The 15,887-nt window shown below is 62.3% G+C and overlaps 1 protein-coding gene across 3 annotated transcripts; it reads left to right on the forward strand.

Moving 5' to 3' along the window:
* Positions 1–5: 5 nt before the first annotated feature.
* On the forward strand, positions 6–15,572 carry TMC6 (transmembrane channel like 6). Of its 3 annotated transcripts, none has more exons than XM_082605515.1 (21): positions 6–243; positions 1,944–2,077; positions 2,231–2,373; positions 2,546–2,641; positions 2,962–3,120; positions 4,424–4,529; positions 4,674–4,767; positions 5,004–5,261; positions 5,552–5,742; positions 6,611–6,755; positions 7,414–7,569; positions 8,042–8,196; positions 8,304–8,385; positions 8,616–8,713; positions 9,755–9,850; positions 10,103–10,178; positions 10,877–11,010; positions 11,155–11,331; positions 11,423–11,501; positions 14,032–14,099; positions 15,305–15,572. In XM_082605515.1, the coding sequence occupies exons 2-21, from the start codon at positions 2,019–2,021 to the stop codon at positions 15,369–15,371; spliced, it is 2,439 nt and encodes an 812-aa protein (XP_082461641.1). In that variant the 5' UTR covers positions 6–243; positions 1,944–2,018; the 3' UTR covers positions 15,372–15,572. The 3 variants fall into 3 exon arrangements, with proteins under 3 accessions (XP_082461641.1, XP_082461642.1, XP_082461643.1); XM_082605516.1 differs by having other exon boundaries at positions 8,045–8,196; XM_082605517.1 differs by having other exon boundaries at positions 5,130–5,261.
* Positions 15,573–15,887: the final 315 nt, after the last annotated feature.

A 15,887-nucleotide genomic window follows, 5' to 3' on the forward strand; every position in this document is an offset into this window, starting at 1 on the left:
GCCGTGTCGTGGGTGGGGGCCGCAGTTCTGGGGCTTGGGGACGGCGCCCTCGTCCTCCTAGCCCCATCCAGTTCCCCTGCGGCTACCAGCTCCACCCCCTCCGAATTCCTTTGGGCCTCTGGGGCCACTGAGCACTGAGTTTCCTCCTCGGGTTCTCTTGGATCTCCCTGAGTTCACTCCCTGAGTTGACTCTCTCAGGGGCGTCCGGGCGGGGGACGTGAAGATCTCAGCTCACCCCAACAGGCAGGTGGCGGGCGTCAGGGCGGTGGTGTGTGTCTCTCGGGATGGGAAAGGGTGGGGAGGCCGGGTTTGCAGGTGGGTACCACTGGCGGAAAGTGGGCGTGTGGGAGACTGGCAGATGAGGGGTCCAGGGTCTCTCGGAGTTGCTGCCTTCCCTCGGCTCAGAGGCTGGGCTGCGGCTCTGACTGGACAGTAGCTGCTCCCAGAGGACTGGCTTCTGGCTGGGGTGGGGTTTCTGGAAACGGGCCCCACCCTGCCCCTCCCTACCTGGCTCACGGCTCAGGAATGGTGCACCCTGGAAACTCCTGCCTGACTTGCCCCTGCCTGGGCAAGGGTGCCAGGGTGTTGGGTACCCGCTGGGCAGAAGTCTTGGGCAGTGCCCAGATGCCAGTGCCCAGGTAAGCCCCCATCCCCCAGGCAGCCTCTGAGCACCTTCCATCTCCCTGCTCCGCCCTCCTGGAGAAGGGGTGTGTGGGAGAGGCCTGTAGATCTGAACCTGGGAAGGTCTGTCTTTCCAGGAAGGAATTCCAGCTCTAGGGACTGGACTGGGGGGCACACCCTCAGCCCCAGCTCCAGCTACTTTCCATTTCAAGCGGAGTCAAGTCCACCTCTGACCTCTCTCTGCTGGTTTCTCCACACTGTGCTCCTGTGAGAGAGAAGGTGGGGGGGCTTGGACTCTTTGCGGCCTGGGCTCAGAGACTGGACACCCCTAAGTGAGGGCACTGTCTGGGTACAGCCCTAGCAGGACCTGCCCTGTCTGGACACCCTGGCCTCGCCTGAGGAAGCCCCTTGAGCTGAGCCAACTTTCCTCCGTGCTGAGTTCCCCGGGGGTGAGGGTAGCGAGGACGGGTGGACAGGGCAGACCGAGGGCTGGGCCCAGTCTTGCTGCGGCAGAGTCCTGCAGGACTCAGCGGGTGGTTGGGAGCCTGCTGCCCTCGCCCCACTCCCACAGGCTGAAGAGCCTGGACAAGGCCACCCTGGTTCAGTTGTCTTGGGTGATGGCAGAGCCCGGACAAAGGCTGGACAAAGGCTGCCTGTTTAACGCCCAGCACCCCTCCCCCAGCCAGCTGCCCTGGCCTGCTGGGAGGTGATGGAATGTAGGGGAGTCTCCCAGGAGGGCTGTCGACCTTGACGCGCCCAGGTTGGCGTGCAGTGACTCCTGTGGGGGGGATGCAGGGTGGGGCGCAGCCGAGGAGGCCATCCTGTCTGCTGTTCTGTCAGGGGCTGGTGAGGGTGAGGGCCCAGGCTGCTAGCTGTCTGTGGGATTTCCGGCCGGGAGGAAGTGCTGTGTGGCCACGGGCGGGCACAGGGAAGGTCTCAGCTGCCCTGACTTTTCTCACCCAGAGGGCGGCATCTCTGGGTCAGAGCCCTAGGAATGGAGAACCTATCCACAGGCACCCCACCCACTCCGCATCTCTCAGGGATGGCGTCACTGAGGAAGCCGGTGGGGAACTGCCCAGACTCCCCTCACTTCCTTCCTCCTTCCCTCCGGAAGGAGTTCCCCTCAGTCCGTTCTGGCCTGAGGATTATTTGGGGCCACTCACTTGGCCATGCGTTGGTGTTTGTGTGTGGATGGGGGCAGGATGGGGGCTCAGGCAGCCTGGGCTGGGAGTGGCACCCCCCATGGTCCCCAGGGAGCGGGCAGTGGAGCTGGGTGCCAGGCTAACTTTGCTGTAACGCTTTCTGTCTCATCACATGGGCAGCGGGAGGCTCCTGAGGCTGCGTCCAGGCTCTGAACTGCCCTAGGTCGGCAGATTGGCTGCGGGTGGGCCGCAGATATGTCCCGGTCGCTGGCTTTTGTCCTCAATGTCCCTGAGACCCCACAGGACCCAGAGGAGTAAGTGCTCTGAGGTGGGGCTGGGGGGCTGGGATGTATCACCCCCAGGGAGAGGTGGTCTGGACCTCAGCCCTTCGGAGGGGATAGGATGCTGGGGCAAGGACTGGGTCAGCCGCAGCCTGAACTCCTGCCCCTTCCCCATTCTCACCCCAGCAGCCAGGAGCCCAGCCCCTATGATGAGAGCGAAGTGCACGACTCTTTCCACCAGCTCATCCAGGAGCAGAGCCGCTGGGTGGCCGAGGAGGGGCTGGAGCTGCAGCAGAGGGTACCGGGGGCTGGAGCCCTGGGGGCCTCAGGTGAGCCTGCCTGCCCTGGCCCAGGCCGGGTGCTGGGATGTGTGGGCCAGACACGGAGCCTCTCAACCTCTCAGGAAGCCCCTCCTAACAGCTTGGGGCAGGGGGTGGGCAGGGGATATCTCCGGCCAGTGGTGTCTGTAGAACCTCTGGATGAGTCTTTCTTGCTGGGCAGGCAGTGACCGCCAGGCCTTGCTGGGGCCCGAGGGCGCCCCTGTCTACAGCACAGCCACACTCCGCATCTTGGCCAGCATGCCCAGTCGCACCATTGGTGAGTGGGACCCTCTGCCTTTGGACCCTGGGCTGGGCTGCGGTTTCCGGCAGGGATCTGTGTACCTCAGAGCCAGGCCTCTTCGGCTCTTACCCCACCCCGTCTGCTGCTTGGAGGCCCAGCCCAGTCCCATGCAGCCTCGCCGCGGTCTAAAAACGACTCTGGAGTCCTCACGGGGATAAAAATATGCTTTTGGGAACCTGGTGCTGCTTGAGGTCTCTTGTGAAAGAACTTTCCTGGGTCCTGGGAAGGAGTGGGGGGGCAGCCCCTGCCTCTATGTAAGGGGGGCGCGTCCCCCCCCTGACCAGCGGCCTCCACAGGCCGGAGCCGCGGCGCCATCCTCTCCCAATACTACAGCCGCACAGTGAGGCTACGCCGCAGGGCCGGCCGGCCTCAGCTCAGGGATGTGGGCCGCTCAGCCCGGCCCAGCCTCCGCCTGTACGACCTGGAACTGGACCCCACGGTCCTGGAGGAGGATGGTGAGTGAGGGGGGCCCGGAGCCTCGGTGGGGAGGAGGTCAGCAGGCCGGGTCGGGGGGCTGGGGTGCAGTGGGCTGTCTGAAGGCCCCCAGCGGTGAGGTCTCTTTGCAGGGGTATGGGAGTGTTTCGGTGTCCCGGCCACTGGCTCAGAGAAGTGTGGGCCTTTCCGGCTGCACAGTGTTTGGCTCATGCAGGCACGCGCTCCACAGCGTCTGTTGAGCATTTTTAGTGTCGCAGACGCTGGTGTTGGCTTTGGGATGTGATGGTGGTAAGCAGACCCAGTCAGCTCTCATGCAGCTTATTGTCTGCCTTGTGAAACAGACAGGAACCAAATAAATGGATAAGTGGATGGTTGAAGCTCAGATAAGGGCAGCTGAGGAAAGGCACGCCGCAGGAGAGTGTCACGGAACCTGTCTAGCCAGGAGTGACCCAGGAAGGCTTCCTGGAGGAAGTGACACTAGAGTCAATGGGGCATGGGCAAAGGCCCTGAGGTGGGAGCCTGCTGGCTTGCCTGAGTATCTGGGAGGCCTGTGTGGTGGGGCTGGGGAACAAGGGAGAGTGGTCGTAGGAGGGAGCAGGGCACAGCTCACAGGTTGGTCTTCAGCCAGGTGATCTCTGGCATCAGTGCCCAGGGGCTTGGGTACTTCCTGGGGCCCTGCCTGTGTTTCCTCTCCCTGTTTACCCAAGGCCTGCAGCTGGTGGGTGATGGAGCAGTGCAGGGTGGTGTGGGCTCTGAGGTCAGGATGGACATTCCAGTTTCACTGTGTAAACCACGCCAGGTGTCTGCTTTCTGGTCATTTTTTCTCTGTAAAGTGGGGTTAAAATAGCACCCCCTTTCCAGGGTGGTTGTGAAGATGAAAGGAACGAGGACATAGGGGAGGGGCAGATCTCCAGGTCCTGCCCTCCCCTACTCACCCCACCAGGCCTTGGCATAGTGGGAAGTGGTGGGGGGACGGGGGGGGCTGCTGAGTGGGGGGCGGACAGGGCTCAGGGGCATTGGGCGGTCAGAGCAAGATGCGAGTGGGGACCCAAGAGGAGAGTTTGGTTCAAGGCGGAGGGGCCGCTGGGCTGGGCCTCGGAAGATGCTGGGAACTTGATCATGTCCTGGGCTCCAGGGGGTGGAGGTGAGAGAGTGATGACCAGTGGGGGTGTGGGACGGGTGGGCAGCACAGGGTCCTAGCAGAGAGGAGCCATCGGGCCTGGCAGGGCGGCAGAGGCCTGTGTTGCCGGGGAACGGCCACAGTTGTGGGAGGGAGGGAAGGATGCTGCGGGGAACCAGCAGGGCTCCCTCCTGCTCCTGCAGAGAAGCGGGGCCTCCTGGTGAAGGAGCTTCAGGGCCTGACGGTGGCCCAGCGGGACCACGTACTCCGGGGGATGCCGCTAAGCCTGGCCGAGAAACGCTGCCTGCGGTCAGTGCCCCTCGGCCTCGTGCGGACCCCAGACCCACTTCCTCGGCTGGGCGTGGTGGTTGGTGAGAAGGGCCCTGAGCCTGCGGTGGGCGGGTGGTCCCTGGGAGGGAGTGGACCAAGCCCTGATGCCGCCTCTGCCCCCAGAGAGGAGAGCCGGCCCCCGAGGGGCAAGCCGAGGGCCCGGGTGCGCCATGGGCTCCTCTCCTGCTGCAGCCGGCTGCGTGACAGCTGTATCCTGGTAGGTGCCTCTGGGCGGCTGGTGGTGGGGGCGCTGAGGGGGGCCACGTGTTCTCCCTCCGCGTGCCGCTCGTGGGGTCCTCTAGCCTTCAGCCTGGCTCTGGGTGTGATCGACCCCCCTCCCCTCGTGGCTGCCCCTCCACTGCCCCTGCGCTCTAGGCCTGGCCCGGGGACTGGTTGGGGGCCGGCTCCCCTCTCCAGCCTCGCCTGAGGGCTGTCCTGCTGCTGACCCTACAGGCATCGCACAACCTGGCGCTCGCGCTGCTCTCAGGGCTGCAGGCCCTGATGCCCTGGCACTACGCCCTGAAGCGGATTGGGGGCCAGTTCGGCTCCAGCGTTCTCTCCTACTTCCTCTTCCTCAAGACCCTGCTGGCCTTCAACACCCTGCTGCTGCTGCCGCTGCTGGCCTTCATCGTGGCCGTGCAGGCTGCCTTCCCGCCTGCGCCCTCGGGCTCCACACCCGCCTTCAGGGGCCTGGAGCTTCTCACGGGCGGGGTGAGGCTTGGTGGGGGCGGGCAGGTGCCCCCTTGTCACGGCTTCCTCCAGGGACCCCCACTTCACCCCTTGCTGCGACTCCGGGAGGGGGGTGCCCTGGCAGCTCCAGGGTGGCCGCGGCCCTTTGCCCACCTCCGTGTTCTCCTCACTGCCCCTGCCCTGGCCCTTCCCCTTCTGCCTTTCCCCTCACCCTGCCCCCTGGGTGCCCTCCATCTGCCTTCCAAGCCTGAGGGTGGGTCAGGTGCAGGGAGGGGGAGAGTCCCTGATGTGGCCGGGCGTCCTCTCTGCAGGGCTGCTTCACCCACACCGTCATGTACTACGGCTACTATAGTAACGCGACGCTGAACCAGCCGTGTGCCTCCCCGCTGGATGGCGGCCAGTGCACGCCTGAGGCGGGCGGCCTGCCCTACAACATGCCCCTGGCCTACCTCTTCACCGTGGGGGTAGCTTTCTTTATCACCTGCATCACTCTGGTGTACAGGTAATAGCCCTCCACCCTATGACCCTGGCTCTGAGTGCCATTGATCCACCCGTGCATCCGTCTGTCCATCCATCCATCCATCCATCCAGCTACCCATCCATTTGTCCGTCCAGCTACCTATCCATCCATCATCACTTCATCATCCATTCATCCATCCATCATCACTCCATCCATCCATCCATCTATCAACTGTGCATCCATGGATCCTGCCTTCTTTCCATCCATCCGCCCACACTTTCATCCATGCACCCATCCACTCCACAAACATTTGCTGTGCTCTGCTCAGGACAGGAAGGTAAATGAGTTTGGTGCATGTCCTTGAGAAGCTTGCTGTCTACAGGAGAAGACAGGCCAATGAAGAGGCTGGGAAACTCCGGGTGTTATGTTGCTCAGGTGTTTTGGAGCATAGGAGAGGATGTCAGACCAGCTTCCCAGGGCGGTGGCACTCATCCCAGAGAGGGAGGTTAAATGAGGGGGCTGGAGAAAGGCCGGGGAAGGTGTTTTGTTTATCGGGAGAGGCAGTGCAAAGGCCCTGAGGTGAGCCAGCACCTTCTGCAGCCACGTCTGGGTGGGAGGCAGCAGGCCATGTTGGTGGGGAGTGGAGCCTGACCCCTCTTCTAGCCACTTGTGGCTGGCGGGCACCCTGTTGGTCAGGGCTGATTTAAGAGTGGCCGGCGGTCCACACCAGGAGGCTGAGAGCTCTGGGCTAGAGGTGGGGCAGGGAGAGTGGCCGGAGGCCCATCCAGCGCCAGGAGGGCTCCTCTGAGTGGGTGGTGGGTTTTGGCCGCAGGGAGCACCCATCTGTCTCCTCCCCAGCCGCTGCGCCTTCCGCCCCATCTCACCCTCTGCCTGCCTCTGCTTCTCCCAGCATGTCCCGCTCTTTTGGGGAGAGCTATCGGGTAGGCAGCACTTCGGGGGTCCATGCCGTCACTGTTTTCTGTTCCTGGGACTACAAAGTGACTCAGAAATGGGCCACCCGCCTCCAGCACGACAATATCCGAACCCAGCTGAAGGTGAGCTGCCCAGGGGCCCTGGGGCCGCTGTCCCCCACCCCGTGTCCAGGGAACACCAGTCGGGGCCTGCTCCAGTGGGAGAGGGTTAGGGCTGCTCTCGGGCCCTCTCCCCGGAGTCCCTGTGTCCCCCGGCCCCCGCGGGAAGAGGCCTGTGGGGCACCAGCTGGCACGTGCTCCTGGTCCCCAAAATAGCCCTGGGGTACACGTGAGGACACTGAGGCCTCAGTCCTTTGCCCAAGGCCTCAGGGCTAGGGGGTGGCTGGCCTGGGCCTCGCGGAAGATTCTCTGCCTTTCTGGGGTTTCCCACTGCGGGATTTGGGTGCAGCTCACAGCTTTGACCTGGCTGATGGGCCCCCAGGGAGTGCCCTGGGGCTCCGGGTCAGCAAGGGGACGGCTGTCCACAGGCAGGACAGCTCAGGAGGCAGGGCTGGGGAGGTGGGGTGGGAGCGGCTGGGTCAGGCCTCAGCCTGTGGCCCTGTCCTGCGGTCTCCTGGTGCCTGGAGGGGCCCCAGAGCAGGGGGAGCGACGGGCCGTGGCCCCAGGGGTGGGCGGGAGCCTCCCTGTGTGTCTGCTCCACGTGTCCGCGGGGGTGTGGTGCGTGTGTCTGCGCGTCTCCATGCGTCTGTGCCGCGGGTGACAAGCCTGCTGCCGCCTCCAGGAGCTGCTGGCTGAGGGGCGGCTGTGGCAGCGCCCCTGGGGGGCGTGCGGACGGCTGCGGCAGGCGGCTGTGCTGGGGCTCGTGTGGCTGCTGTGTTTGGGGACCACGCTGGTGTGCGCCCTGGCCGTCTACACCTTCTCAGAGCTCGTGATCCAGGTGCGGGGAGGGCGTGGGGGTCCCCGCGGAGGCTTCGGCCGTGGGGTCAGACGCCTGCTTCGTTAGACTGGGCCCCCTGAGGCCCCGCACCCTCCGCCCGGGCCCTCCCTGGAGGCCGCTTCCCTCACGGGCCTTGTTCTCATTCTCGTTCTGTCTCACACTCTCCCTATTTTTCTGTCCTTTTGTTTTCTCGTCTTGGTTTCTCTTTTCTTCCCCCGACACCTGTGTTCCATCCCCCGTCCTCCCCCTCCCACCCCCTTCCTCCCCCTCCCACCCCCCTTCCTCCCCCTCCCATCCCCCTTCCTGTGCAGTTTGAACACTGGGCCTGGGGCGGAGGGTGGCGTGCCTGCCACTTCCACCCCCCTCTTCTGCCCTGGGAACCCCTCCCTGCGGCCCCTCCCCCGTCTCGGGCCCATCAGTGGACCTGCCTCTGTCCTTGGGGCGCTGACCGCTGGCCCTCCCCCTGCCATAGCAGAGCCGCGTGTCTGCTGAGCGGGAAGGGGCGCTTCTGGCCCTGCCCCTGGTGGTCTGCCTTCTCAACCTGGGGGCCCCCTACCTGTTCCGCGTCCTGGCCATCCTGGAGCGGCATGACTCCCCAGTGCTAGAGGTATACGTGGCCATCTGCAGGTGCGTGGCCAGATGGGGCCGCCAGGTGGAGCTTTCTGGGGCGGGACCTCTGTCTCCCAGGCACCCCTCCCTCAGCCTGTGCACGCCCCCCCTGCCTCTTTCCGCAGGAACCTCATCCTCAAGATGGTCATTCTGGGGATTCTTTGCTACCACTGGCTGGGCCGCAGGGTGGGCACCCTGAAGGACCAGGTGAGGGGGGGCTGGGCGGTGCTGGCAGAGGCGTGGGGCTCCCCGGGCCCCTCAAGAGGGTCTGCCTTGGTCCCAGGTTGGGGGTGGACGTGGTGGCCCCTCACAGCAGCCAGCCCTCACCTGATCTTACCTGGCGTGGTCTACAAGCATATTGGAGGCCCCCAGGTGGGCACGGGGAGCAGGGGTGGGGGGCACCAGGGCACTGGGGGCTGAGGCCGCGTCCATTTCAGTGCTGGGAGGACTTTGTGGGCCAGGAGCTGTACCGGCTCATGGTGATGGACTTCATCTTCACGCTGCTGGACACGTTTCTGGGGGAGCTGGTGTGGAGGTGAGGCCCCAGGGGTGGGTCCCTGCGCTCACCTCCTGGGCACCTGGGCTCCCCCTGCGGAAGGGCTCCTGGCATCCTCACCTGTGTGGTGGAGGTGAGGGTCACTCAGGCAGTTCTCAGGCCTCTGAAAATCAGGACCTGACCCCAAATTGGGGCCATAAATCTCTACCCGTGACGGCTCTTCTGTAAAATATCGATAAACTGAGAAAAACATTTAGGAGACAGGATATAACCTATTCTGAGATTGGAAAAGAAAACAGGTTTCAAAATGACGCATATGGTATAATCTGTTTCACACAAAGGAAAGAGGGGGTTGGGAGGAAGAACAGGAAGTAGAGGGACATTTTCAGGTGTCCTGGCTACGAGTGCTAGCAACGTAGGTGCCATTTCCTTTTTTCTGTGTTTTCTTTGAGAACATATGAATTTAATAATGATAAGATTTTTAAAAAGCCGTAAAACAGGGACTTCCCTGGTAGCGCAGTGGTTAAGAATCCGCCTGCCAATGCGGGGGACACGGGTTCGGACCCTGGTCTGGGAAGATCCCACATGCCGCAGAGCAACTAAGCCCATGTGCCATGACTACTGAGCCCGTGCTCTAGAGCCCACGAGCCACAACTACTGAGCCTGCGCTCTAGAGCCCATGCTCTGCAACAAGAGAAGCCACCGCAATGAGAAGCCCACGCACCGCAATGAAGAGTAGCCCCCGCTCGCCGCAACTAGAGAAAGTCCGCGCGCAGCAATGAAGACCCAACGCAGCCAAAAAAAAAAAAAAAAAGGCAGTAAAACATTTGATGCTGATGTGCTGATGTGCACATTTATACCTGGGTGTATCTGTACATGCTTAGAAAAAAGACGGAGATGAAGCTGGCTGCAGTGTTGACCCTTCAGGGTGGGACCCCAGGCCTCCGTCTCCCCTCTGCATCACTGGGCACTCTGGCGGGGCGGGCAGGGTCTTCAGCTTGGCATGTGGGTCGGGGTGGGGACGAGGGTCTGTCTCGGGGATTGGCCCTCCCGCGTGACCCCAGGGGCTCTTCTGCCCAGGCTCATCTCTGAGAAGAGGTCTCAGAGGAAGGGGAAGCCTGAGTTCGACATTGCGGGGAATGTTCTGGAGCTGATTTACGGGCAGACCCTGACCTGGTGAGCTTCTCCCACTTGTGTCCCAGTGCCTGGCCCTTGGGGAGGCTGACCGCTTCCCCCTGGGCTACAGCAAGGCCCAGCCCTGGGAATCTGGAGTGACCTGACCCCTCACTTCCCCAGGGACCCAGTCTCAGCTCCCCGGGGTCCTGACCCCGAACCAGGCCCGGGTGGCCTTTCTAGGCCTGGGGAGCCACACAGGGGTCAGGACCTAGCCTCTGGGACGCAGGCCTCTCCTCTCCTTGCTCTCCTCAGGCTGGGGGTCCTCTTCTCCCCGCTCCTCCCCGCCATGCAGATCATCAAGCTGCTGTTCCTCTTCTACGTCAAGAAGGTAAAGGTGCCGCTGGATCCCTGGGAGGGCAGCGGGGCCTGGGGAGAGTGTGCAGCCAGGGTGGCCGCTGGGCCGGCAGATGTGGAGCCGTGACCCAAGTGGTGTGGGGCTGGCAGCCCAGCGCCACCCTCTGGGGTCAGTTCCATGGGCCACAGCTGACCCCCGTCCCGTCCCTGCATCACTGCCTTTGGCAGGCTGGGCAGCATCCCGTCAGGGTCCGTGGTCATTGCCAGGTGCCCGTGTGCACGGGCCGGGGGTCTGGGAGGTGCTCAGAACCAGGTCCTTCTCTCTGGTCCTGTGTTTCCTCCTCTGTACAATGTGGATGCTGCTCTGGGGGGCACTGCTGGAGATGACGTTTATAAAGCATCAGGCACAGTGGAGACCTTCAGTCAGTGGAGGTGGCTTTTAGTATCAACCCTTTCACGTGCGGGTGACCTGGCCAGCCTGCCCCCTGTGAGCCTCAGTCTCCCCTCCGTAGACCGGGAGGTAGCCCCGCTGGCCCTTCCTAGCCTGTGGGCTCAGATGCTGAGTGTCTGCTTCTCTGCGGGGCTGTCCTGGGGGCTCGGCTCGGGCTTCCCCTGCAAGCAGAACACCCCCAGCCCACTGCCGGCCTTGCCCCTCTTCCCTCTTGGAGGCCCCACCAGGCCTGGGGGAGGGTGGGTGGCAGGGCGGTGGCAGAGCGCAACCTTTGTCCCCAGACCAGCCTGATGGCCAACTGCCAGGCGCCCCGCAGGCCCTGGAGGGCCTCCCACATGAGCACCGTCTTCACCTCGCTGCTCTGCTTCCCCTCCTTTCTGGGCGCTGCCGTCTTCCTCTGCTACGCCATCTGGCAGTGAGTGGGCCCTCGGCCTCCGGGGGGGCGGGATGGGGAGCTGCCCCCTGGGGCCGCTGTGGCTGGTGGCCACGGTTTGGGTGGTGTGGAGGTGGCCTTTGTCCAGGCTGAGGGGTCAAGCCGCCTGCCCTCTTCTTCCCCCAGTGTGAAGCCCTCGAGCATCTGCGGCCCCTTCCGGACTCTGGACACCATGTATGAGGCGGGCAAGGTGTGGGTGCGCCACCTGGAGGAGGCGGGCCCCAGGATCTCCTGGCTGCCCTGGGTCCACCAGTACCTGGTGGAAAGTGCCTTCCCCATCTACTTGGCGTCGGCTCTGCTGCTGTGAGTGCGGGGCAGGCCCGGGTGGGGGCCCTGGTCTCCCTCCCCCGGGGCTCCTGCGCGAGGGCCCAGCCTGAGCAGCCATCTCCCGCAGGGCCGTGATCTACCTCAACATCCAGGTGGTGAAGGGCCAGCGGAAAGTCATCTGCCTCCTCAAGGAGCAGCTAAGCAACGTGAGTGCCCCTTGGGCTCCCACGTCGGGGGTGCCTGCTGGCTCATACCCGCGGCCCCTCCCCCTCCACACCTCCCCCTGGACCTGGGCTGTGGAAAGGGCCGCCCCCCACCCCGCATCCCCACTAGAGGCCGCCCAGCCTTGCCCGCAGGCTGTCCCTCCCTCCCTGCGCAGTTACTGGGCCTCCCATCACCTTGAAAACAAGTCACTGCCCCGTAGGTCAGAGTCACTTGGGCTGGCGTTTCCCCAGACAGGAATGGCCTTTCACCTGGTCCTGTCCTCCCTGGGTCTGGGCTGGCTGCTCAGGGGCACCTGTCAGTGACAGCGGGTCTCCCCTGAACACTTGGTGGGCTCTGACCTCATCCCCAGGGCCCCAACCTTGCCCCCAGGGCCCCGACATCACTCTCCCCACCGCTGTTGCTTCTTTTTTTTTTTTTTTTTGCGGTATGCGGGCCTCGCGCTGTTGTGGCCTCTCCCGTTGTGGAGCACAGGCTCCGGACGCGCAGGCTCAACGGCCATGGCTCACGGGCCCAGCCGCTCCGCGGCACGTGGGATCCTCCCGGACCGGGGCATGAACCCGTGTCCCCTGCATCGGTAGGCGGACTCTCAACCACTGCGCCACCAGGGAAGCCCGCTGTTTCTTTTTTCCTTTTCCTTCCCAGTTTCTCACTTGTGTACTTAATGCTTGAGCCCACCTTGGGGCCAGCTGGTGCCTGTGTCCCCTAGGCGGTCACATCAGCGCTAGTGGCCACTAGCCACTTTTCGTTAAAAATGACTTGGGGGTCAGCTGCTGGGTGTCAGCCGAGGCAGGACGGGGCTGGGGTGCAGCTCGCCTGTGACTCTGCTGCTGGCTAATTGGTGCAGGGACTCTGGGTCAGGTCTTCTTGCGTGGAAGGATGCCCTGGGGACAGCTCCCACTTTTTATATGGTTATAAGTAAGGCAGTACTCTCCTCCCCTTTCACAGACCGAGGGCAGGGCTCAGGCTGGGCATGTTGGCTGAGGTACAGCTATTGGAAGTGGGTTTTTCCCAACTGGCTCCTGCCCTACCGTGTAGAGCTTTGGGGCCTGTGGTGCCCCGTGGTGGTGGGATGCACAGCAGCGTTATTGGGAGGGGGAGTCCCAGCTCTGCCCGCCGTTCCTCTAGGAGCTGAAGGATGGTTCCCCAGGTGGCCCTTGCTGCAGGCTGTGTCCTCCCGAGGCCGAGGCTGGCCCTGGTTCTGAGTCTTTGGGGCCACACTTCTGATCTCAGCCTGCGCTCGGAGCATCTTTTCCCTGGCCTGGGCAGGTGGCTTACTCAGGTGCACAGCCCTCTGTACCCACCAACTCGATGGAGAGAAAACAGGGAGGTCTGTTAAGGAGGTTCCACCTCGTAGGTGTCTCAGCGCCTTCGTGGGTGAGCCAGGGTCCCCAGCGCCCAGAACGCATCCTGACAAAATTGCTGTTTTCTCTTTGTGAAGACTCCCCGCAAGGAATCCAGTCTGACCCCGGGGTTTGATGGGCCCTGAAATCCGCCTGATGCTTACTGGGTCCTAGACTTAAAGCTTTATGTGCGTTTTCACAGTCCCTTGTTGAAAGAGCCCTGGGTTGGCCAATACCTGCCCCAAAGACAATGTCTTTGTCCTAATCCCAGAAGCTGTGAAGGTGCCACGTTAAGTGGCATTGGGGTTTTGGGATTAGGGTCGCAGATGGAATTACAGTTGCTACTCAGCTGACCTGGAGGTGGGAGATTATCCTGGATTATTCGGGTGGGCAGGATGTAATCGATGTAATCAGTAAGGTCCTTCACAAAGGAAGTGGGAGAGTCAATGTCAGAGAAAGAGGTGTGAGAAAGACTTGAGTGGCCGTTGCTGGCTCTGAAGGAGGCCGTGAGCCCAGGGATATGGGCAGACTCAGAAGCTGGAACAGGCAAGGAAAGATTCTCCCCAGAGGCTCTGGAAGGAACTAGCCCTGCTGACTCCTTGATTTTAGCTCACTGAGACCCATTTTGGACTTCTGACCTCCAGAACTGATGTTGAATTTGTGTTGTTTTAAACCACTAAGTTTCCATAATTGATTAGGTCAACAATAGAAAACTAATAAAAACCCCATGACACAGACATTTGTATCCCTCTTTTACAGATGGTGACCGAGGTCAGAGGGGAGGTAATTTGCCCAAGACAGACTAAGTGTCAGGGCCGGTTGTACATTGAGTCAGGCTGGGTAGGCAGCCCTCACTGCAACTGATCACATTTCCCTTTTCACCTTGGCCACTAGGAAGCTTAGAGGCATATATATGTGTGTGTGTGTATATATATGTGTATATATGTGTGTATATATATGTACATATATATACATATATATATATGCCCACTATTTGGCTCTTGGTTTTTCCTTGTCCTTATTTGGTGCCTCTGTCCCCCTTCTTTAAACTTTTTGTGCTTGTGATGTCAGACACTCTTTGTGAGCTACCCCAAGTGCAGTCTGGAACAGGCCACTTCTGGACGGACACGCGATGGCTGTTTTCTCAGCCTTTGTGTTCTGGCATTTCTAGGAGGGGGAAGACAAAATCTTCTTAATCAACAAGCTTCAGCGTATCTACGAGAGGAAGGAGAGGAGCAGGTGAGGGGCCCTGGAGGGGAGTGTGTGGGGGAGAAGGAACGGGTGCTGCACAGGGAGACCTCTTTCTGCTGGTGGTGGGGAGGGAAGTGACTGCCGGCCTCCCTGGGTGGCCCACAGCCTCTTGGGACTCCCCTGCCCTCTTTCCCCACCTTTCCTCCTCAGGTGTGTGGGGCATTTGGGGGAGGAGGAAAACTTAAGTTTGCTGAGAAAGAAAAAAAAAGAAATGAAGGAACTGTGTGCAGGGGGCAAGGTGGGGCTGGGGTGTCTTACGCCCTTTCCCTCCTCTCTGCCACCCCCGTCTTTTTTTTTTAATATCTATTTATTTTACTTATTTTTTGGCTGCGTCGGGTCTTAGTTGCGGCACGTGGGATCTTCGTTGAGGCATGTGGGCTCTTTTGTTGTGGCACGTGGGTTCCAGAGTGTGTGGGCTCTGTAGTTGTGGCAAGCGGGCTCTAGTTGAGGCACGCGAGCTCAGTAGTTGTGGCGCATGGGCTTCGTTGCCCCACGGCATGTGGGATCTTAGTTCCCCGACCAGGGATCAAACCCACGTCCCCTGCACTGGAAGGCGGATTCTTTACCACTGGACCACCAGGGAAGTCCCTCTGCCACCCGCGTCCTGATGGGTCGGGGGTCAGCCTGGCTGGCCTTCTCCTCAGGCCCCTGCCCCCATTCTCCTCCCCCCCCGAATGCTGCTACCCCAGCCCCGCGCCCTGCTCCTGTGGCCGCACGTCTCACCCTTCAACTGTTACCTGCGGCTGAGCCCAGGGAAGGGGAGATGAACTCAGACATCGTCCTGCTGCCTGGACAGACAGGCCACCCACGGGAATGCACACACACCCCTCCTCGACCCCCGCCCGGCCAGGTGGGCCAGCTGAGGTCTGCAGGTCGAGGCCCCTGGGGCTCCCCCGCCCCAACCCCGGGCAGCAGAGCCCCCAGAACGAGCCATCTCACAAGATCCCCTGCCCGCACCACTCCCTCCCTTGCCAAGGCCTACCGGTGGTGAGTCCCGGCCTCGTCCGGCTCCTTCCACTTCTCTCCAGAGTCTTTCAGCCCTGGGAGGCCTGGAAACAGCTCCTGAGAAAGGCTGCTGGGGATCCTCTGGCCTCGGCTGGCCAGAGGGATGACTGTGGGGCTTCTCAGCCTCCCGAGCGAGGCCCGCGCTGCCCAAGGCAACGGGGCCCCTTGCTGACTCCCCTTTCTGGCAGGGTTGGTAGAACCGAGGAGGCCGTGACGCCCCCGGCCGTATTCACAGACGACTGGGATGCCCAGTAGGACAGCGCTGGGCCTGGCAGCCCGGGAACCCTGTCACCCTCGGTTCCCATGGACCTGCAGGCATAGATGCTGCCTGGAGATGGCCCCGCTGGGACACGGGGAAGGTGACAGGAGTCTGCAACCCGTCCGAGGCTGGAGCACCCCCAGTGGACCCTGCCCAGGACTCTATTTTATCCTGATTAAACACCTTTTGCCAAATGGGCTTGTCTCGTGGGAGTCCGTGCTTATGCCCAGGCCTGCCCAGGTGCATGTAGGTACAGCCCGTGGACGACCTCCGGGCTGAGGTCTTGGGAACTTCGGCCTCGTGCATGTGCCGCCCCTTCAGTTTCTCCCTCTGGTTCTTCAAGGCTGCTCTCCTTGCCAGGCCAGGGCCCTGCGGCCTACCAGATGCCCCGAGGGGCCTCCCCTGGTGCTGGGCTCCCCACGAAGCAGACGCTGTGGGGTTTCAGTGTTGAGCGCAGGGCGCCCTCTTCTGGCCCAGCCTCCGATGGCAGGGATGGACCGCACTGCAGCTTC

The sequence above is a fragment of the Mesoplodon mirus genome (assembly GCF_964341445.2).
Source record: "Mesoplodon mirus genome assembly, chromosome: 18".
Classification (NCBI taxonomy): Eukaryota; Metazoa; Chordata; class Mammalia; order Artiodactyla; family Ziphiidae; genus Mesoplodon; species Mesoplodon mirus.

Bases quoted from the DNA above. Each gene is read 5' to 3' on its own strand.
- TMC6 (XM_082605515.1), top strand. From the start codon at position 2,019: ATGTCCCGGTCGCTGGCTTTTGTCCTCAATGTCCCTGAGACCCCACAG. The intron at 4,768-5,003 runs GTAGGTGCCTCT...CTGACCCTACAG, and splicing joins TGCGTGACAGCTGTATCCTG to GCATCGCACAACCTGGCGCT. The intron at 10,179-10,876 runs GTAAAGGTGCCG...CTTTGTCCCCAG, and splicing joins TCCTCTTCTACGTCAAGAAG to ACCAGCCTGATGGCCAACTG.